Consider the following 22,127-nt stretch of genomic DNA (forward strand, 5'->3'; position numbering starts at 1 on the left):
TTTGTATTTCATATTTCTAACAAAATATAATGAAATAAGTGTGGCTCAAGCCTTTTGCACATTATTCCTGAAAATAATGTGTATTGATAATCTGAGAGTGTTTTCTGTTTATTTTGTTTCATGTTTCTATTCTCTTTCTGCTTTATTGTTGATATCTACGACAAAACAACAACAACACGTAAAGATAATACAGCTAAAAACAGTGCGGTTATGTGTACAGCAACAACGATCACGTCAATTAAACTCTCTGCCTGTGGATCTTGTTATCCCTCAAGCTAAAATATAGAAGGAGCACGTGAAGGCACCATTGCTCATGCAGACAAGTTTAAAGAATGAGGAACAGAGAATAAACTAAAATTAAACCTCCCAAGTGAAACCATGAAATAAATATCCCCCTTCGAGACATTTTCCCCCATTGCAAGTCTGATAAACCTCGGTCTCACAGAGTTGGGAGCTTCATAAATCGCTTCTTCACACCCCAGATCCGTTTCTTGGTTCGGATTAATGCAGTTTAAAGGCACAATTGGTGATTAACTGTGGCTGTAAGTAAATTACTGCACTTAATTCATGTGGATTATTCATCTCTGGGCTCGGACTTGCGCCAGCGATCGCTACAACTTTAAGAAATAAATTGCATGTTTTTTTTCTTTTCTTCAGGAAATCACATGGAGGTGCTCCCGTGCTCACATGACAGACTGAACCATGGCAGGAGAGATCAGTGAAGGTAGAGTGCCAAAACTTCTTAAAAGTCCTTTTTATGACAGTATCGCCAAATGATTTCCACATTGGATTTATTTATTTTTCTCGACGTTGCGATGTCGGAAAAGTTTAAAGTGTGAATATTCCTGCCAACTAAAATCGCTATGAGAATTTCTGAGTAGGCAACATTACGATCGGAATCAATCTTCTTTTGAAAAGCCGTCATGTGCGCGTTTTATCTCACCAGTTGATGCTTTCTTGATACCAGTAAAGCTACAGTCTTGGTGATTTTTCCCGGTAAAGGTTATGTAAGCGGTGAACAGTGCTACTTAGTTTGGGAGCTGTTTTACTTCCATTTGGAAAACTTTCCCTTGTCCACTGAAATACCTAAAAACCCCGTAGTGATCTTATCTGAGCTGTATTAATCTTATCTAGTCCGCACTGCTCTAAAACTGAAGTTGTTAATATAATAATTCCCGATGTTTTTTCTTTCTTTCTTGTTTGTTTGTTTTTTTGTCTGTTTTTTGGATGCCTTAAAAGATTCAAGGCAACACAGTAGCCTGTAATTTCTATGAGGGGTAATATAAAACCACGAGGTAGGAAATAAATCCTGTAGTTTCATAAAATTAGTTTCTCGTGACCCCTGCACTGGTTACCACTTCATTATAATGATGGCATATTTCTCATATTTGGGCAGTTGTGATGCTATGTAGGTGTTGTTCCTCTTTTAGGCTCAGTTCCTGCCTATTACAGGGAAGTGCATGAGGCCATCCGCTGTAGGACAGATGAGAGAGTGCAGGTTGAGGTTTTTCAGCGGCTGCTCCAAAGGACCGATCTCTCCAAGGTGGTCTTAAACCAGGTGCGGGGTCCACATTTAAAGCATTCATGCTGCGACAGGTAGAGACTGCATTGTTATCTAAAACTGTAACTTTTACTTATTAACCGGCACTGGCCCAAAGCAGCCTACTGTAATGGACTATACAGCCCACACTGAACCGAAATAATAGAGGAATATCCCATTGACTCATCCCTATTTTTTGCATATTACCAATGTGACACATGCACTCACAGTTTTATAGTGACATGAGGCTGGCATAGAAAAGGATTACAGACTGGTGAATTGAAGCCTTTAGTCAAAGAGACAATTTAATAAATTAAATGGGCTGCTATGCCACATTTTTGCTCAACTGTTCACTTTAATTTTGATAAGGGATGCTTTGTGAGTTAGTGTTAGCAAATGCAGACAGAGTAGATAAAGACATAATATTTTATCAGGTCGCCACTGTGAGATAGGCTCCAGTGCCCCTGTCACCCTGAGTTGGAGGAGTGGTTGAGACAAATGATAGTGGGATGAATATCTTATCAGCAGGAAGTATTGTTGGCTTGTAGGCATTGAATACATAGCGGTGTAGCCCCGTGGTTTTTGTTTGCATTAATGCTGAGATGTACAACACATCCACAATATGAAATTCCTCTGAAGTTACAATGTCTGCAGGTTTCCCATTTCCCCTTCCCTGACCTCATTGCATATCATTGCCTTTGTGTATACTGCGCACTTTTCGCAAAAGGAATGCAAACCACATTTGAATTTGGTTGTCAGACTGTAAGATTGTGACCCTGAGGCCATATTGTCTTTGTTCTCTTCAGATTGCTGAGCATCTTGACTCCTCCGATGGATTCCTGAGCAAATTATCACTCTATAAAGCACTCGCTTTGATTGCTCTCGCTCAGCAGGGCAAGCAACCGAGTCCCAAACTCTTGGAGAACTGCATACTAGGTAGGGGACAGTGACAGCAGTGTAGTAAATGTTTTACTTAATGAGTAGTTTGGAAAGTCTTCAGTGTGTAAAACGGCAACGCCAGCATTTCCTCTGCTGTCAGGATAAATCATTTGCAAAGATACAAATGTCGCTCTTTTTATTGACCATGTAGATGTAAGGTTTCACTTTTAAATAGAAGTTTGTTTTTTTTTAAATGACAGCTCTAAACTGAAAAGTACCAACTGCATAAAATATTCATTTCACTTGCCTCACGTGGCTTCATTTAGTTTTATTTTATTTTGGTAGGGAAGACTTTGCTATATTTAAGTGTTGCATTCTTTCACTAGCCCCACAGAGGGAAGATGACAGGGGGAGAGGTTTTTATGGTTTTCATTGAGGTAGCCATTATGCTGGCTTGAGTTAGATCCATCCCCGACCTTCTGTGATTATTTAAGGCTCTCTCTGTTATTTCAGGTGTGGCCAGTGTGGCAGCTTGCTGCATGCCACTTCCTTGTCAGCTCCAGAATGAGTCTTATGCATTTGTGGGAGTACATTACATTCAATTCACGTTCTTCCTGGAATGTCCTAGAAGAAATGAAAAGCAGATCACATGAATGCTACACACAATACTGGGCTAGCAGGAGACAAACAGAGGGAAACACGTAGTCTTGGTTTTAACATCGGCATTCCTCGCAGTTGGGAAATTCACTTCTCTCTAGATTCATTGATTCAATCACGGAAAACAAATATTGGATCTTGGTTGTTGCTGTGTGGTTGTCAGAGTTACCGAAACCTCAGCTCGGGGAGCCGAGGGACCTGAGCACGCTGAGGATGCAGCCGGCTCAGGACGACGTGCTGACATTGTCGCAGACGCTGGACGAGCTTCTGGGGAAAGACACGGTCCAGGTGGAGCTCATTCCTGAGAAGAAAGGCCTGTTCCTCAAACATGTGGAGTACCAGGTCACCAGCCAGGTAAAACCTGATACATTAAATATGTGTGTTACAATGGTCTAGAACACTATGTGAACTACTACACTATTACTCTTTCTCTTAAATTTTCTTGTCTTTTTGTTTTATTCAGCGTTATAAGATATCAGTTTACCGGCGTTATAGCGACTTTGATGTCTTCCACGAGGTTTTGCTTCAGAGATTTGCCTACAGAGTCGTGCCAGCTTTGCCACCTAAAAGGATGTTAAAAGGAGGTAGGTCAGGGTCTTTGTTTCTGCATCGAATCATTTTACAGTTTATTTTTTTTAGCTGAACATGTCTGTTACTTCAGATTTGTTTGGAGATTATTTGGGTGTATACTCTCGACAGAATGGTTGACAAACACGTAGCCAAGCAGTTTGGCGGGTAAAGAATAAATAATAAGAATAAAGAAACTAGTGATGTGTAAAAATCCAGCTGTTTCCTCTTTATGTAGATTCTTATGCACTGATGAATCCTCACAAACACGCTTGGTTAGACACAGACTCCCTTACGTCTTAATCAACTGTAGAATATTTTAAAAAAATGCATCATCATATGCAAATCAACCTTTCCACCATTGGTGCTTTTTGATGCATAACATCGGAAGAGTTCTCCATTTATGGTTTTTGAGTAAATTGACATGGACTTCAAGTTTAAGCTAAAGTTTGCCCCCTTTTATACCCCGAACACCCCTCTCTGTCAGTGCTAACACTCCTGGTCAAACTGCTCATCGTGTTTGCTCTCTGCTGCGTCTGTCCACAGTCCTGACCTCGCTCTCCGAGCGGGAGTTCATTGAGGGGAGGAGACGTGGCCTTGGCAGATTTCTTAACTTGGTGGCTCGACATCCTTTCTTCTCAGAGGATGAGCTGGTCAAGACCTTCCTCACTTTCAGTGGCTCTGTATGTCGTTTCTTTAACTTACTCCCTGTTTCTTTTGTGCTGGCTGTTGCACAGTAAGCATTATGGTCATGATGACTGACAGTGCAATGCATCCTGTTTTAGCTAATCTGTGTCGTCGTCCCCCCCCCCCAAACTCTGACCTCCTCACCCTCCTCTTCCCACACAGGATGTTCAGTCTAGGCTGCGTGACACTTGTAAGAAAACGGGTGACGAGTTCATGATTAACAGAATCGCAACTCAGGCAAAGGTTTGCACATGGCTGATGACTCCAGTTGTACTTTTCTCATAAAGAATCGCCTGCTTTTAAAGATTCAGACGGCACAAAAGAGCTTTGCCTCGCTTGCGTTACAGGAATATCTCCCAGCTGACATTCAGGCTCAGTTTTCGACAAGCAGAGAGATGATTAGAAATATCCACAACAGCTTCCAGAGGCTGCGGGACAGAGCTGAGAAAATGGTGGAGCGCTCTAAGGACAATGCATCTGATCTCCTCATGTTTGGCAAAGAGCTCAGGTATTTTATTATTACGGGTATAAACTTAATCTTTCTGTAGTATCCGCAGGTATTGGAGTTTTTGGTAATAAGGTTCAAATCCTCAGTGTTATCTGTGATTCTGTTCCTGGTTGTTAACTTGAAATGAGTTTGGCAGCTAGCACACCACAATATTACTTTCTCCCTCTGTAATATTGTATTTTCTGCAGTACACTGGGCTCAGATGCCTCGCCTCTTCCCTCCTTGGCCTCTTCACAAAGCACCTGGGGGACCCTGCGCCAGTCGCTGAAGAGCCTTTCTGTGGAGTTTGCTGTGCTGTCTGACAAAGCTGCTCAGCAGGTACAGCCCTCAGTCTTTCATCTTCACCACCTGCTCTGCTGTGTTTGTCCAAAACTGGCACTGGGTAATAAATGTTGTTTTGTTAATGTCCTCAGGGCCGGCGAGAAGAAGATGATGTTGTGGAAAAATTGAATCTTTTCCTGGATTTGCTGCAGTCGTACAGGGTGAGTGAGTTTCACTTTTGGTTCTCGCCTTTCACTCCACCTCCAGGGGATCCTCAACCTTTTGTGTGGCAGTTACTTTTGTTCTGCCTGCTGTTTTCTGATAGAAGCACAATAAATATTTGTAAATTTAAATTGAAGTGCATTTAGTAACCAAAGTCAGACTATTATGTAATGGACTGTTTTAACCTCACTCCATTGAAATTGCTGTTTTTATTCGTGGGTGGAATTTTTTTGATTTTGCAAAGCAGCTGGTGGGTTAACAAGAAATCATTTTCCACAGCGTCTATCAAATCTATTAACCAAAAAACAACATGCATAAAGTTCTTCCATTACCCCTGGTTGCTATGTGCAGCACAGCGTGTTTCCCTACAATTTGTAGTCAAATAAAGAAGTACTTTGTTTCTCAAGGATCTCTGTGAGCGGCATGAGAAGGGCGTCCTCCATGAGCACCAGAAAGCATTGCACAAGTACAGTGTGATGAAGAGGCAGATGATGAGTGCCACTGTGCAGCACAAAGAGCAGGCATCTGTGGAGCAGCTGGAATCGCGAATTGTTCAGGTGATCATTTCATCTTCTCTTTTTGTGAGCCTTTAGAGTGTGAACTTCTTTATTGCTTTAAAAGTAAAATTCTACAGTGACTGAAGTTCATATAAAAGTAACATGTGCCCTGAAAACACACACACTGACCGTATAATTGTGTGGGTTTGCATATGAATGGAGCTATAGCCTTGTGAGCCATTAAAAAAAATAAAAAATAAATGTTGGGATGAGAGAAATTTGTCAGCTGCACATTATCCTGTTCCACTACATCCCAATGGTGCTCTATTAGATTGAGATGTATTGACTATGAAGGCCATTCGAGTACAGTGAACACATTGTCATGTTAACCTGCTGAAAATGGCCATCAGAAGATGGGGACAATGTGGTCATAAAGGGACAGGCATACTCCTCAATAGACTGTTTAAACACTTAACTGGTACAAAAGCACCTGAAGTATGCAAAGAAAATATCCCCGTGTTTCTACATCACTATCACCAGCCTGAACGAAACAGGGTGGATCCATGCCTTCATAATGTTTACACCAAATTCTGACCTTACAATCTGAATCTCACAGCAGACATCAAGACTCATCAGTTTCCAGTTGTCCAGTTTTGGTGAATCTGTGTGAATTTGTAGACTCGGCTTCTTGTTCTTAGCTGACAGAAATGGTATCTAGTGTGGTCTTTGACTGTTGTAGCCCTTCTGCTTCAAGGTTAGATGTGTTGTGCATTCAGAGACGCTCTTTTGCTACTTTTTATTTATTTTTCTGTTGCTTTCCTATCAGATCGAAGCAGCCTGGCCATTCCACTCTGACCTCTGTCATTAACAAAGCATTTTCAAGCCATTCTCTGTAAACCCTGGAGATGGTTATGCAGACAAAATATACATAAAGTGTCCCATCAATGCATATAATGCTCTCTAAAAACAGAGATTATTAGTTGACTGATATGTGAGATATGTATTATTATGTACAACAGTCATAAATGAATGATGAAAGGTAATTGCAGTGTTGACGTGACAACACAAAATGGAAAATTTTAAATCCTATAGAATCTTTTAAATGTAATTGAATAATTTGTGTGCTTCTTGTTTTGGCAATGAGAGTAGAGCTTCATCATGTTTTATTTTTTTTCCTTATTTAGTACCAACACTTGTACATATGAAAATAGACAATGCTTACTCTATATAAAGTGTTTTATTTCTAATCATTCCCATCCTTTAATAAACGGTAAAGACATCTTACTGTATGTTTATTCTAATAACAGCAAGAAAATGCCATCCAGACCATGGAGCTGCGTAACTACTTCTCCCTATTCTGCCTTCATCAAGAAACACAGCTTATCTTCACTTACCTTCCGATTACCTCGCACATTCTCGGATCTTTTGTTAACTCCCAGGTCCAAGGACACCGAGAGGTGAGACAGTTTTTTGAAAATAACTTTTCTACAGATCCGCCTTTATGGCGACACCACTCCAGGAAGGTCAAATAAGTTTTAAATTGGCTACTGAAACTGATGGATGGTACAGCTGAACAGACCGAACTTTTTCATCTGGGATTAGAAACCAAGCAAAGCAGTAATGGTTATGTACTTCCTTCTGATCGCTGGTTTTCAGTTTCTGTGGTTCAAGTACTTGAATGCTTCTTTTTTTTTTTTTAAAGCTGGAAACTATTGAGCAATATATTCTGTGCAGTAAAATACACTATTGTTTTCCCTTTCTTTTTAGATGGGGGAGGTGTGGAGTGAATTGCAGCCAAAGCTTGGGTGTCTCTTCAGCGGTAACAATGGACTGAAACACTCCATCTGAAACCTAAATGTACATGAGATGAAAAAGGAAAAACACAGCCACTGAGGATTACAAACTACAAAATAATGCTAAAGGGGGGGAGCAGAGCTTTTTCATTCAGTTTTGTTTTGTCTGATCATTGGCCATATCACCTGCATGGAACAGCTGGCTCGTAAAACACTTTATGCTCTGCTTCTGCGTAAAGTCCAGTTCACCATTAACTTTTTATAATTATTTGAACATGTCAGGAAAATCCTATGAAGTGTTATTTTACAACGGATACAAGGCTGGTGCATTAATTTCTGCTTTAGTTAAAGCACCTGTATGTGATATTTAAATTTTCCACACTAAGATGAAATAAGTAGTAAAGGACAGAAAGGCTGACTTTATTAAAGGGTGGGACTATTAAAAACCTTAATGTTCTTGCTTAATAACATTGAACCAGTATATTATTTTATTTTATAAATGTTAGTTCGTAGGGATGTGTATTGGCATACTTTTCCTGCTTTTTGTTTTTTTTACAACAAGAGTTTTCGCTGCCTGAAGTATTTGCAAGCGTCCCAGTTTTTATTTTATAAGCTATTTCAAACATCTGACCTTAAACTGTAGGATAATATGAAGGGCAGAGGTGAGATCTATGAAAGGATAATGTCTGGCACTAGTGACATAATGTCAATAATAACACTATAAGCTATTGATTTACTACCAAAGACAAAGCTGCCTAAATACACTCCTTTGCTGTACATAAAAGCAGGACTCCTGCATCACCCCAATTTAACAATCATCACTTTTAATTTTTTTAAGAAGATTTTTGCGCACATCAGCCAACAGATGTATTATTATCCGGACAAAAATGTCTGAATTTTGCTGGATTTTCTTCTCATTCACTGTCTGACTTTGTACTTTTCTAAAATTATGTACATTTTTGGTTTTTTGTACACACATATAACAGAGAATATACTTTACTCAAATATATGTAACAAAGGTGCAATTTGGGGTTCATGTTAAAGAAGCTATGTTCCAAATTGCAAATGAACTGGTTTAAACATGTATTTTATGAAGAAACTCCCATACAGTATGAAACAATTATTTTAGTAATCGCCTTAATTTTGGAAACGTGCTGCACAGAATATGAAACCTAATGAATTCAGAACTGTATATACTGTAAATATTCCACTAAAGAGGTGCTTCCTGAATTGTGTTGAATCAGATACTCTAAAAATAAAATGAGAGTATGGATGTTTTCTTTCAGTGTAGTGCTGCTTTGATTTTCATGGGGAAAAATCCCTGTAAAGAAATAAAAAGGTTTCTAATTGTGTTACAGCTGCGTAACATGTAAACCTTCCACAGGATATCTTCGTTTCCTCCGCATAATGACACAAAACAGCCGTTGGATTATTCCTGGTATTTCTCACAGGTTTTATATTGGTCCCTGATGTAAATGCCACCAGTAACAGCTCGATTATTTCCCTTCAGAGCTCCTCCACTTCTTCCAGCGTGTGGCTGAGAATCACATCGTGACCCTGAAACTTGAAGTATCCAACAAATTTCTTCTTCTGCAGCATCAGAGGGAACCACAGTATATCATCGGCCCACATCTGACTGAAAGGAATTTTGTCACGTTCGAACCACTGGGGCCTCATTTCTAGAAAACAAAAGAAAAAATAATTAGACCTCCGGAGAATGAAATAGCATTTTATCATCTGCCTTCAGATATCATCTGCCTTTTCACTGTCATTTCTTAGTTACTGTCCAGAGAATGGAGAGAATTATTATTAAATCAATTCAAGTTGCTTTAGGACCTCAATCCTAAGTAGACAACAGACATCTGTATTACAGTAGTGCAGATAACACTTGCACTCATTTCCTGCCTTATCTTATCTGTTTTATACAAAACAAAACTTTTATATGATAAGCTGTTAAAATCAAACACTTAATGTTATTTGATGTGCCTTAAAACGCTCATAAGTGTGCTGAAATAATTATTGTCACTAAAATTACTCTTTTTAGAATTTTTCTAGTCAAAGATTAGAGAGAAAAAACTCCACCATATTCATTCATTCTTTCTTAACCTTAAGAAGATGATAGAAATGGTTGGATCTTTATTTTTTTTTTTAATTTAATGGCTTGACTAGACTATTCTTGACTAAACAAACCTCATACTTAATTAATCCCCCAATTGGTTATTAGTATTTTCCAACTTTAATTTCTGTCTTGTTAAATCAGTGTTAAAACCACATTACACAATTTCCCTTAACTTCACCACATTTCAGTTAAGCTTTTTTCCCTCTACTTATTACTTCACCTCCTGACTGTTTGACTTCTTTTACCCTCCAGACTCTTTGGTTCACTGCTAATGCCTGAACGCTCGAGGAGCTGAGGTTTGCCGAGCGCCTCCAGACTTCACCTTGCTGACCTTGGCTAAATTGCCTGGAAAGACATCCTTGCAAGTTCTTCCTGCTAAGGGCATCAACTCTTCTTTGTTTATTTACAATCTTTACCACTGAGAGCACAATTATAGATTTTTCTTTCCACTTCACAAATATACTACACACGCTCCTACTTCTGTGTATCTCACACAAAACAGTCAAATAGTCAAACAAAATCCAACACAGGATACGACTGGTTTAGACAATTGCAGACCCGTTTCCAGACTTCTACTAATTTCTAAAATAACTCGCAAAACTACTGCTTACCAGCTTTTTCAGCTTTTTCAGCTGGTTGAGGGACATTGTACTTAAAAAAAGTATACCAGTGACCAGACCAAACCAACAAACATATTATTGATCTGGTATTTCTGGCACTGCTCTCAAATTTAATAATAGTTATTTGACAGAGACTTCAAAATTCATAATAACTTTGTCTTTATCTTCTCTTTTCCCATGTGACATCTCTCAAAGCTCCACCCTTGTACCATTTCTGCTTTCATTACATATTTCATGTTTTAGAGATCTCATATTTCTTACTGCTGCTCATCTGATAATATGTAGCTATACTTTCCTATTACACCTATCAACCAGTTTTCACTGTCATTACCGACTGAGTGTCTTTAAGTATCTCAAAACTGAGGCCCATGTGTTCAGGCCTGACAGCTTCTTTAAGGAGATCGGTCATTAGCCCTGCAACATCAAATAATCTGTGAGGAGTTTTGCAGTTATTTTGACCAGCATTTGAATTTTGAACCTCAGCTCTCTAGCCTCATGTACTCATTTCTTTCAAATAAGAAACATCACTAAAATCAAACCTTTATTGTAACCTTCTGCTTTGAACACACACTCCAATCTTCTGTCTGCTGTAAGTTATTGTACCTTACCTTTGATTTGCACTACTCGGTCCTCCCTGCTAGGGAGGACCGAGTAGTGCAAATCAAAAACCACAAAGTGCTTGCACATCACGCCTATTCCTATTCTTGCTATCATAAACCTTGCATGGAACGCAAACGCCATGAAACCCCCCCAGTGACGCCTGACTCTAGTTATTAGAAGAATTTGGCTTCAATTGCTTTGCTCAGACTGCTTGTTTCACTTTTAATTTTGCTGGAAAAATATAAAACTAGAAGAGCCTGCAAAACAAAGCCCCCTGAAGATGTCAGGAGGAGGTCAAATGCTTTTCACAGACTTCATAGAACTCTTAACTATGAACATCTGCTCCAGTACTGCGCAATTATTAGCTATATTATAGTTTTCCTTGCTACTTAACATTTCTACTCAACTCCATTTAAAAAGCTTCTTTCGGCTGCTCACTTATTATTAAGGGGTCACCAAAGTGGATGGATTTGCATATTCAACAAATTTGATTTTATAAAACCTTTAAAATATTATTTTCAATAAGAAATGTGACAGATATGAAAAACGAACTGTTGATATAAGTTTGGGTCAAACATCACTTTAACAGTAAGTTACAAAAAATGGTTTATATCACGTTATTAGGACTCAATTATATTTATTATAAATATATTAAAATATAAAATATTTTCGTGCCAAACTGTTAGGCACTGTGCAACAAACAATCTTTGCATCTCCTCTCATAGGACACCATTATCTGAAACGTATAGGCAACAGTGAACTAAAATTCACCACCCCAAGCTCTCTCCTTCCTCTCATTTCAACCACTTTCAAACTATGATACCACTGGATTTCTTCATTTTTCAGTGTGGTGCAGCGGATGTGATACCATCGGATTCTGTCGGTTCTCCATTATATGTGTCGGCTCTGAAAACATGGACATCAAGTAGCTGCGTTTCTCCCACAAATTCAAATTTGATATTTCCGATCTTGTCGAGTGCATCCACCGTGAGACCACTTTCTTCTTCCAGCTCTCTGAAAGGAAAAAAACATCAAATAAATGATTAATTACGTGGGTCTTAAAAATAAGCTCACCGTAGACGTCACACGGGCACTAAAAGCAACTAAAAATGGCAAAGTAATGATATCGGTGGTTCTAGGACACAATCTATTTGTGGCATTTGCTTTACCCTCTACACAAAACATTTTAAGATTATTAAAAAAAATTAGTATGAGAGTGAAAGGTCTGGATAAGAGCTTGTGGGCTGAACATTGAGATCGGGGTCAAAGTGTTGTTGCAAACTGCAGAGGGTAGTAAAATATGCCAAAATAGCATGTTCAGGTTGACTGAATGTCAAATTTGTAGTACTTTTATTCTCTCCCATATTTATTTAAAAAGTAACTAACCATGAACTTACCATTAATACACTAATATGTGACGTGCTTTCTAATAAAAATGTGTCGTCAGAGAAGAAATTAATATAAGAGCTTTGTCGCTTTCTATGAAGGTGTGGCAGGGCGTGGTCTGCGGTGCCGCTGCAGAGGAGGCGGACGCACCTGAGCGGCATCCGCAATCACGCCTCGCCGGCATAAAGAGTCTGTACTGGGTCCTGTCAGTTCCTGTTTTGATGATGTGCTTGGCTGGTGGCTGGAAAGCTGCAGCCGTGTGTGTCATCATTCATTTACAGAATGTTAAATCTTGGTAAAGGTACACTTGATACATATCTTACTCATCACAAGAGCTTCAGAGATAAGAACTGTTAGGGGCAGGGATGACGACTTTTAAAAGACTGAAAAAAAATTCAGATTTTCTGGAACGATGCAGTAGCTCTTTTTGTTTTATTTTCAGGGGATTCATCCCAATCATAAAAAAAAAAAACCAACAACTGCAAAAATTATGCATTAGCAGCATCCAAGAAAACACTCCACATTAAAAGCTGCTGGTAGATGAGAGCAGCAAGTGAATTTTAACGTTCCTTTCACAGAATATTATACATTACACTCAACATATTAACAGACACTAATTTATATGATTAGGACTATTAATTACAAACTGCAGTTTTCCTCTTTTTCTTTTTCTTTAATCAATCACACTTTTTAAAAGAAGCTCTTTTGTCTAGCAATATTCTCAGTCACAGCACGTTATCTAAGGGTCCTCATTTTAGCTTTTTAGTCCCCAGTACTCAAGCCAAACACAACCTTAAGTTCCCTTCACTAAAAGAAATGTTTTGATTGGTGTTGGCCTATTCACTGACCAGGACTTATTAAATGGAAGGAGTGAAGCTAGGATTGAGAAGTGGGTTAAGATGATTTTCAGTATTGCCCTTACCTGACCATTACATGAAGAACTAAGTGTTTCTAACTCAGTCTTGTTACCCATTGCATCCAAATATCCTAAACACAAAGCTGGTCTCACTACGTGTTTAAGGAAAAACGGCTTGAGAACTCGCCCGATAGCTTTTTGGGGGTTTCCTTCCTTTGCTTTGAAACAAATTTCCTGCAGATGATTGATCACAGATTGTCCAGACTTCACATTAATGTGTTTCCCCCCACACACTTACAGAGTACTCAAAACATATCAAACTCCCTCTTTTTCAGTCGTTTTCTTAACCCTTGCACAACATTGGTACTTTGCTGTTGCATACAAACAGAGTTTCGTCTTAAAATCCCAAACCCAGTGTTATGTTTTGTCATATGTTTTTAATGGTTCATGTTAAAGCTATAAGTGTATTGATACCCTGGCAGATATCAAAGTGGATATTGATGTGATAATATGGACTGCGAAACTGATTAAACTAGATTTAGAACTACTTTAGATAAAACCACAAGGGCTATAAAAATTACACCTGTAAAACCCTGAAAGATGCTTTGTGTTTGCAGAAATTTGTGCCCCCCCCCCAAAAAACAAAAACCCAACTAGAAAAACAAACAAACAAACAAAAAACATAGTTGCACATCCAAACGTGCTGTGGTGGGGATTCAAGAAAATAGTTTGAGATGATTTAAGCTTTGGGATGAAGCATATTATCCTGATGGACGGAGTCATTAGAACATGAGCACACCGTGGTGCATAAATGGATGGACATGGTCATCAACAATATTCAGGTAGGCTGGTAGCATTTAGATGATTAGAATTTAGATCAGGGGTGTCAAACTCAAATACACAGTGGGCCAAAATTCAAAACTGGAAAAAAGTCGCGGGCTAACGTTAATATTTATTGAAATATATTTATTCCTCCAGATATAAGAATGAATCTTTTCTTATGGACTCAAACAAGTTTTGCTGAAAAACTGAATGTGGAACAAGCAAAGCTTAATACTAACCAATATATATATTAGCTGTATAATACCAGTAGGCCAGCTCTAATAGTAATTTGGTATGGCTTCGCGGGCCAAATGTAATTAGGCTGCGGGCCAAATTTGGCCCGCGGGCCAGAGTTTGACACCTATGATTTAGATGATGTTCAGCTGGTACTAAGGTGCCAAAAAAATATCCCCACACATTAAACCAATACTGCCCTGATACAAGGCAGAATGGGTCCATGCTTTCCTGTAGTTTACAACAAATTCTGACCCCATGATCTGAGTGTCACAGTCAAAATTGAGACTCAGACCATTTGACATTTTTCCAGTCTTCTATTGTCCAATTTTGGTCCCCATGAGAATCGTAGCTTCCCAATTAGTTTCGTCACACTTAAGACCACTTCATTTCAAAATCATTTAAATCGTGAGTCTATTTTTATTATAATTATTATTTTTTTAATATAAAAAATGTCGAACGCAACTAAACTTGCCTCCTAGCAGCGTCCTCAATGGTTTCTCCAGGCTGAACTTTGCCCCCAAACCCGTTCCACTTTCCAGCACCAAAGCCCCTCTTCTTCATACCCAGTAGCACTCTGCCCGGCTGGACAATGAGCACAAGGGTCAGCAGCTTGGAGCTCAACATCTCGCCTGAGTGTGGAGGTAAAGAAATCTGATGTTAAACTAACGCAATGCATCTCCACTGTGCTGCACAGTAAGCGTAATCAGCTGCACACTCCGCTGTGTGCTAACATGGTTACCTGCTAAGTAAAACTGTGCTAGCGTATTGAAAAAAGGAATTTTTTTCTCAGCGGTGGCCGAAAGAAAAAAGACGAAAAACTGCTTATAAAAACAGTATACTTTGAGTTCAACAACTCCCGCGTGCAGCTGCAGATCGGTTGTCACGTGATGTGCTGATACGTAAGAGCGTGGATGAGTACGATTGACGTAAACTCAGCTCACCGGGTCCATCGCTTTCTTGCTAGATCGGTTAACCGTGGTTACCATGAAATGTGTTCGACTAGAAACTGCAGCTGGTTAATGCTGCAGTTACAGCACGTGTTATCTCACGATAACCCAACAACAAATGGAGGTTATCAGTAATTTATTGATTGATTATTTTTATTTTGTTAATATAACAAAAACTGCTTCTAAAAGCTTCGTTATGTCTCTGATGGTTCTCAGTCATCCAGGCCTTAGAAGCGTATTTACTTGCTTTCATTTCTTATTATTACTAATAGTCTATAGACTATTAGTAATAATAAGAAAAGCAATAATACTTAAATGCACTTTAGTCATGCCTTACAAAAAAAGATTCCATCTGAAATCTGTAAAATTTAAGGTTCAGTTTACCATTCAAAAACTGAAGAACATTTTCCAATCTAAAATTGCAACAAATCATCTTTGTGGCCCATATTATTATTACAAGTTTATAGAGAAACCCAACCAGATAAACAACTGAATAAATAAAGGAAAATGGATGAATGGCTGAACTATAGAGAATCTGGAGAACTATCTGCATGTAAAGATCATTACTGACAGTCTCCCGGCCCTCAACTGAATCTACATTTAACAGCATACAACATTCCATAATGTGAAATCACTGCAGGGGAAATGAAGAAATGCCACTTCGTCTCCTGTACTTGGAGTACTTGGATGTCATGGTACTTGCCTCAGCTGGTAGCTCCATATGTTTTGATTTGGTAAAGTTTTACATCAGATGCTCTTCCTGACAGAACCCCCAAAGAGAGTGGAATCGAATTGGTGACCTTGGTGAGCCAATGTGTTATTCGCCAATCAAACTCTCCAAAGCGTTTTGGAAAGCATTTGTGCTTTACATATGCTGCAATCTATTCCATTAGGGGAGGCCTCGTCTGTCTTTGACAGTGTCACACCTTCTGCACATATTACAGCACTGTAATAAGAGTCTGGCTTAATATAGCCTGCCTGTTTTCCACACATTAAAAGATTTTGTACACAGTAAAAAAATAAATAAAGAAATGTGACCTAGGATTTCTCAGTATTGTATAAACTTAAAACAAATGGAAAAATAAATTAGGCACATTAGCTTCAATCTGTCCCAGATAGGAACACTTGTTGTGTACATGTTTTGCAGTAAGGGGACGTATATAGGCACGCACCTAACGATTTTGCCCTTAACCAATGAGGAGGGGGGGCTCGTGTATTTCGACGCAAGCGCAGTTCAGCATGCGGTACACGTGACTGCGCAATGTAATAACAATGTGGATGTTTTCCTTGCAGAGGAGATATCTGCACTTCTCGTTGTGTTTGATGAAGAAACTGAAGGGTAAGACGCCAGCGGAGCAGCGCTGGCTCCGACGGCAGCTTAAAGACCCGTATGTCAAAGCTTCCCAGGTCCAAAACTTTCGATGCAGGAGCGCCTTCAAGCTTCTAGAGATAGATGACAAGTTCAGGCTCTTACAACCTGGATACACTGTGGTGGACTGCGGAGCTGCTCCTGGAGCCTGGAGCCAGGTGGCAGTCCAGAGGGTCAATTCAGGTGTGACAGGTGAGAGGACAGGTGAGATCACACAGGTTTGTGGGAGGGGCGCCATGATATGATTGTTACGACGTTTAACCTAGAGTTTGTGCTTTTGCTAAGACTGTATGTCAGGGACGACTTTGAGCCCAACCTTACAATATTTTGTCCGATTTTTCCCTATTGCGTAGCGGTTCTGTAGTTTTCCAAGCGTAAAGTATTGTGGCTCATGCCTAATTTTCCTAATAAGATTATATAGGCATCATAAAATGTCATATTGATTGATTTCGTTTTTAAATATCTGCAGTGTGGTTTGAATATTAGCATTCAGAAACCGAAGCTGCTCTTAATATCCATCATGTCGGCGTTTATTCCTAGTGATGCAGATTGATGGGAAGAGTCTGCACTACATTTACCACACAAACAAAAAGCAGTGCTCTGCAAAAAACAGAAGCAGATGTGATAGACTGTGATGTATTACCAAGCTGAAAGTTATTGAAGCCTATGGCAGATGCATTAATAAAAGCAGAAAATTCACAAAAGAAACGTGTATTGATGATAATATAGAACATGTGCTATTATAATTTGATATAATTATGTGTTATTATAATTATCAAATGAGTTGTCTTGCTTCTCTAGTTGATCGTGCAAGGAAATAGACTGGCTTTTATATCCAGACTTGTCTTTCTTGTAGCTCAGCCTTAAATAACAGAAAAAATAAGCTTGTACATTAAAGTCACTATCTTTCCTATTACCTTAGATCCAGAGTTGCCTCGTGGTATGGTTGTTGGCATTGATTTGCTGAACATACCGCCTCTGGATGGTGCTCACTTCCTGTCCAATTGCGATGTCACAGACCCTGCCACACATGCCAAGCTGTTGGAGCTTCTTCCCCACGGCAAGGCTCATGTCATCCTGAGCGACATGGCACCCAATGCCAGCGGTTTCAGAGAGATGGACCACGAGAAACTCATCACAATGTGTTTGTCTTTGATAGACTTGGCTGAGAAAATTTTACAGCCCCAGGGTTCTCTTCTTTGTAAATACTGGGACGGGATCCTTGCTCATAAACTGCAGGAAACGCTCTCAAGTGTGTTCAGTAGTGTTCGGACTTTAAAGCCAGATTCCAGCAGAAAAGACTCAGCTGAACGATATTTCCTTGCTAGAATGTACAGAAGGCCAATAAAGTGATGTTTAATTATGGAGTGTGTGCTCCGTTCAGTCTGAGCATGACGAAGGGGCTCTCTTAGTGGCTGTCATCAAAAGATGGCACTGTTGAGGCATCGGTAAGGCTGACTGCTCCAGGCACAGAAGCAAACACATTAAACACTGTGATGCTGGCTTTTAAGCCCTGCAAACTTAACACAGCAGCAGTGAATCAGTAATATGTAAACCTATGCAAGAATCAGTTTGATATTCCTCAAGAGCCCAATGCAGTGCTTCTCTGAAGTTATTGTTTGCCCCAAGTGTTTGTTCTACACACTCAGACTGGTATTTGCTTTGTTACAGAAAGTCATCTACCAGTGGTGCTTATGCTAATAATTTGCACTGCCAGCCATGTAGAAATATGTAATAATTCTCTCACCGAGAGCTCACAGAGAGGGAAAACTAATACATAAGAGTCAAACACAGTATGACTAACTGGAAGTGGGATGCTACTCAAGTGTTATTGGGTTCTGACAGTGAAAACATGTCCATTTCCTGTGAAAATGTGATAAGCACAGTCATTTCAGTTTTTCTTTTTTTCTTTCTTTCATATTTTCACAGATCTCCTTTAAATCACTGAGGTGAACACTTTCATTTGTTTTTATTTTTTAGTACAACTGGTCATGAAATAAAAGCACATTTTGTAGTCGTATAGTGTCACAGTCTTGTCCTGACTTGAAGCGCCATTCACCAGAGCCAGATGCATATACGATATCTTTATCTTCTCTTCCCGTCTTAGTGCATTCGTTTTCATGTACAAGCAACTATCATTTTTGGAGGGCATTTTATGCTTTTAGTCCAGTGACAGAAATAGATTGGGAATGACTTGCCACAAAGGTCTCCAGCTGGACACGTACTTGGGATGTTGCTTTACCCTTTGGCCAAAAGGGCTCTGTCATGTACAAATGAGTGAATAACAATGAAATGCAACCAAGCGCAGAGGTTCAAAGGAGAAGGAGTTATTTCAGGCACCCCTGGTTCTAAAAGGAAAAATCTCCATTCATTTTATAAACAGAGATGCAATTTGCTGAATACTTCTACAGCTCGTATGTCTTTCATGGTTAAATAAATCAGTATAAAAGATTAACATCTGTGTTGGCAAACATTTGGTTCTTAGGTCAAGCCAGACGATAGCTTGATCTCAAGTAAAATAAGTATTTTTCTTTTGAATTCTGATTAATTTGTGGGTGGATTTGTAACAAGTCTACCATAAAAATAAAGTTCTTTAAATTTGCTTTTAAAGGTATAGTAATCCTTAGTACTGCAGTCAAAGCGAATCCAGTTTCTAGAGAGATAAACAGCCTAAAGAGGCTCTCTTATGGTTTTGGGTAGAAATGTTTGGAAGTTAGTAATTTACAACAGTTGAGTAATGAGGTCAAATATGCATAACATTTAGAGGATGTGCATGTTGCTTTTTAGATTTTAAATTTGTGCAAAAATGTTGAGCCACCTCATATTTCCTAATGTTTTGCTAGAAAAATCTCAAATGGGGGCAATGATTTATTTTTTTCCTGATTTTTATTTTTTATTTATTTTTTCCTGGTGTGTCTGGTCAAGTTCTTTTCTACTTTGGCATACCTCAGTCTTTTCTCCCTATTTTCCTTTCTTAAGAAGGAATTCACATCAGTCACCCTTCCACCAAGACCATTTGTGATGAAGATTCAGCGAACAGTAGATGGATCAAATGAAGGACCATGTGCAATCTGCTGTAGTTTGCTTTTTAGGCCTGACACTTCTTTTGTCCTCTACTTGTCCAGTTTCCAATTTTTTTTTAAAAGAACATAACACACACCCTGCCAAGATGTGACATTTTTAGCTAATAGTTTTTTGGGAATCGCCTTGATGGTCAGAAAATAGTATTTTTTTTTTTCAAACTGTTTTATCTTTGGCAAGAAATGGGAACCAATTATGTTTTGTTGACAGGTTGTTGGTAACAAATTACCCAAAGATACATTTTCAAATGGATTATTTGCTTACTGTTATGTGTATGCACAACACTGGTTCATCCACTGATTTTGGTTTCTTTGGTGCTTAAATGATTTATAGGTCAGTGCTTTGGCTTAACAAACAAACAAAACAAGACAAAAGAAACCTGGTGAGGTGCAAAGACGGGACTGAGAATGAGTGAAGAAACCAGCCAATGTCCAAAGAAAGAAAACTAAAAGGCCTTAAAGACCTTCAGAAAGAAAGAAGAACTAATGCAGAAACAAAACTACTTCAATGAAAACACACAAAAAAAGAATAGCTTCCCTGGAGGAAAAAAAAGAAAGAGGCGTGGCTCAAGTCTGAATATGAATATTCTGTTAAATTTCATTTTTGCCTTTTTCCCCCAAATGTGTTTAATGCTGAATGTATATCTGAATATATCTATGTCACAAACGGTAACTGAAAATATTTTATTCCTTATGAAAATACAATATAATAAATGACTCACAAGCTGTTCTTGTTTTGAAATCAGTTTAGTCCTAAATTGTTTTTTTTTTTCAAAGTCTGATCCTGCCATAAAAAGAAAATTAAAATCCTAATCGAGCTCAAATTTGCATTTATGCAGCAAAGAAAGAGATTGCTCACATGAATAAATTAATATGGCTGCTATCTGGCCTCTCTGTCTCAGGAGTGATGAGTAATACAGTGTGAACTGAAACATTCATGCCTCTTGGTAAAATTAACTGCATAGAAGGGAGACTGACCCCTAAAGATGATTGCTTAGAATGAACAGGAGCAGCCATGCCTGTTGATGAAGCTGATCGTGCAAGATGTGAACAGATGACCAATTTTACTTCTCATTACTTGTTGATTATTCAACCCTTTGCTATTTAGATTTAAATTATTTCAGAATTACTGTGGGATTTATGTAAATTCCATTGGACTCGAGTGTTTCGGCTCAGGATAAATGATGATTCATTCACAGGCTAATTCATTCTTCCCTGGACAGCTGCAGGTATCGTTGTAAATAATAGTAAATGAAGAGAGGAAAACAGAAAGCCACAAATTTTGATATTCAGATCTGTCTGCTGAGATGTGGTAATTACCTTTACAGTCTGCCACGTAACACCAGTTTTAACTTCTTTGGTTTGTTATTGCTGCAAAGGATTATATGAACTTTACTTTTCATAAAAAGTATTCTATCTTTAGCAGGTCTCAAAATCTGGATCATTTAATCTCAGATGAACTCCAAAACATCCATCCATCCATCCATTTTCAACCGCTTATCCGAGGCCGGGTCGCGGGGGCAGCAGCCTAAGCAAAGAGGCCCAGACCTCCCTCTCCCCAGCCACCTCCTCCAGCTTATCCGGGGGAATATCAAGGCGTTCCCAGGCCAGCCGAGAGATATAATCTCTCCAGCGTGTCCTGGGTCTGCCCCGGGGCCTCCTCCCGGTGGGACATGCCTGGAACACCTCGCCCAGGAGGCGCCCAGGGGGCATCCTTGTCAGATGCCCGAACCACCTCAGCTGACTCCTTTCGATGTGGAGCAGCAGCGGCTCTACTCTGAGCCCCTCCCGGATGGCCGAACTTCTCACCCTATCTCTAAGGGAGAGACCAGCCACCCTTCGGAGGAAGCTCATTTCCGCCGCTTGTATCCGCGATCTCGTTCTTTCGGTCACTACCCACAGCTCCAAAACATGACATATTATTTAACAAAAACAAAGCCAAAATGCAGAATGTGTGAAAAGCTACAACTCTAAGTACATTCCAACGTCCTTTAGCAGCATCTATTGTAGATTTCTGGTGTGATTGGGATTATTATCCTGTTTACTTTAGTATACAGAGGAGTTCATGGTCAGCTCAGTGAGTACAATGTGCCTAGTTCAAATGGCTGCAAAACAAGCCTAAATCATCATCCCTTGACCACTGTGCTTGACAGGTGGCACAAAGTATTTTTTTTTTTTTTTTTTTTGCCTATGCTTTGTGTTTGGTTTTTATCTAAATGTGATGCTGTGCATTAGGTCCATATATCTTCATGTTGGTCTCATCTGTCCAAAGGACATTGTTCAAGTAGTCTTGTGGTTTGTTTAGATGCAACTTTGCAAACCTTTGTCATGTTGCCATGTTCTTTTTAGATAGAAGTGGGTTTCTCCTGGCAAACAAGAAACACTTGCCAAGTCTTTCTAATTGTACTGTCATGGACTCTAACATTTAGCATGCTATCTGAGGCTTGTAGAGTCTTAGATGTAGCTCAAGGTTTTTTGTA

The 22,127-nt window shown here is 39.2% G+C and overlaps 3 protein-coding genes across 5 annotated transcripts; 2 read left to right on the forward strand and 1 right to left on the reverse strand.

Annotated features, from left to right (window-relative positions):
• The first annotated feature begins 297 nt into the window (after positions 1 to 297).
• Positions 298 to 8,889, forward strand: snx8a (sorting nexin 8a). 2 transcript variants are annotated; one of them, XM_026164446.1, is made up of 14 exons: positions 298 to 542; positions 658 to 724; positions 1,431 to 1,558; positions 2,347 to 2,476; positions 3,240 to 3,430; positions 3,540 to 3,660; positions 4,190 to 4,326; positions 4,493 to 4,573; positions 4,678 to 4,838; positions 5,027 to 5,156; positions 5,252 to 5,320; positions 5,729 to 5,878; positions 7,126 to 7,275; positions 7,586 to 8,889. In XM_026164446.1, the coding sequence occupies exons 2-14, from the start codon at positions 703 to 705 to the stop codon at positions 7,664 to 7,666; spliced, it is 1,551 nt and encodes a 516-aa protein (XP_026020231.1). In that variant the 5' UTR covers positions 298 to 542; positions 658 to 702; the 3' UTR covers positions 7,667 to 8,889. The 2 variants fall into 2 exon arrangements, with proteins under 2 accessions (XP_026020231.1, XP_026020232.1); XM_026164447.1 differs by lacking the exons at positions 1,431 to 1,558; positions 2,347 to 2,476 and having other exon boundaries at positions 300 to 542.
• Positions 8,890 to 9,043: 154 nt separating this feature from the next.
• Positions 9,044 to 15,239, reverse strand: nudt1 (nudix (nucleoside diphosphate linked moiety X)-type motif 1). The gene is made up of 4 exons (XM_026164448.1): positions 14,991 to 15,239; positions 14,724 to 14,880; positions 11,819 to 11,964; positions 9,044 to 9,290 (listed from the first exon to the last, which is right to left on the reverse strand). The coding sequence occupies exons 2-4, from the start codon at positions 14,873 to 14,875 to the stop codon at positions 9,118 to 9,120; spliced, it is 471 nt and encodes a 156-aa protein (XP_026020233.1). The 5' UTR covers positions 14,876 to 14,880; positions 14,991 to 15,239; the 3' UTR covers positions 9,044 to 9,117.
• Positions 15,240 to 16,405: 1,166 nt separating this feature from the next.
• Positions 16,406 to 17,932, forward strand: mrm2 (mitochondrial rRNA methyltransferase 2). 2 transcript variants are annotated; one of them, XM_026164450.1, is made up of 2 exons: positions 16,406 to 16,771; positions 17,490 to 17,932. In XM_026164450.1, exons 1-2 carry the CDS (start codon positions 16,471 to 16,473, stop codon positions 17,918 to 17,920), a joined length of 732 nt encoding a protein of 243 aa, XP_026020235.1. In that variant the 5' UTR covers positions 16,406 to 16,470; the 3' UTR covers positions 17,921 to 17,932. The 2 variants fall into 2 exon arrangements, with proteins under 2 accessions (XP_026020235.1, XP_026020236.1); XM_026164451.1 differs by having other exon boundaries at positions 16,406 to 16,759.
• Positions 17,933 to 22,127: the final 4,195 nt, after the last annotated feature.

This window comes from Astatotilapia calliptera, chromosome 4 (assembly GCF_900246225.1).
Source record: "Astatotilapia calliptera chromosome 4, fAstCal1.2, whole genome shotgun sequence".
In the NCBI taxonomy this organism is placed as follows: domain Eukaryota; kingdom Metazoa; phylum Chordata; class Actinopteri; order Cichliformes; family Cichlidae; genus Astatotilapia; species Astatotilapia calliptera.

Bases quoted from the DNA above. Each gene is read 5' to 3' on its own strand.
- mrm2 (XM_026164450.1), top strand. From the start codon at position 16,471: ATGTGGATGTTTTCCTTGCAGAGGAGATATCTGCACTTCTCGTTGTGT. The intron at 16,772-17,489 runs GTGAGATCACAC...CTATTACCTTAG, and splicing joins TGTGACAGGTGAGAGGACAG to ATCCAGAGTTGCCTCGTGGT.
- nudt1 (XM_026164448.1), bottom strand. From the start codon at position 14,875: ATGTTGAGCTCCAAGCTGCTGACCCTTGTGCTCATTGTCCAGCCGGGC. The intron at 11,965-14,723 runs GCAAGTTTAGTT...TTTTCCTTTCAG, and splicing joins ATTGAGGACGCTGCTAGGAG to AGAGCTGGAAGAAGAAAGTG. The intron at 9,291-11,818 runs GTATCACATCCG...TTTGTTTTCTAG, and splicing joins AGAACCGACAGAATCCGATG to AAATGAGGCCCCAGTGGTTC.
- snx8a (XM_026164446.1), top strand. From the start codon at position 703: ATGGCAGGAGAGATCAGTGAAG. The intron at 3,431-3,539 runs GTAAAACCTGAT...TGTTTTATTCAG, and splicing joins AGTACCAGGTCACCAGCCAG to CGTTATAAGATATCAGTTTA. The intron at 3,661-4,189 runs GTAGGTCAGGGT...GTCTGTCCACAG, and splicing joins TAAAAGGATGTTAAAAGGAG to TCCTGACCTCGCTCTCCGAG.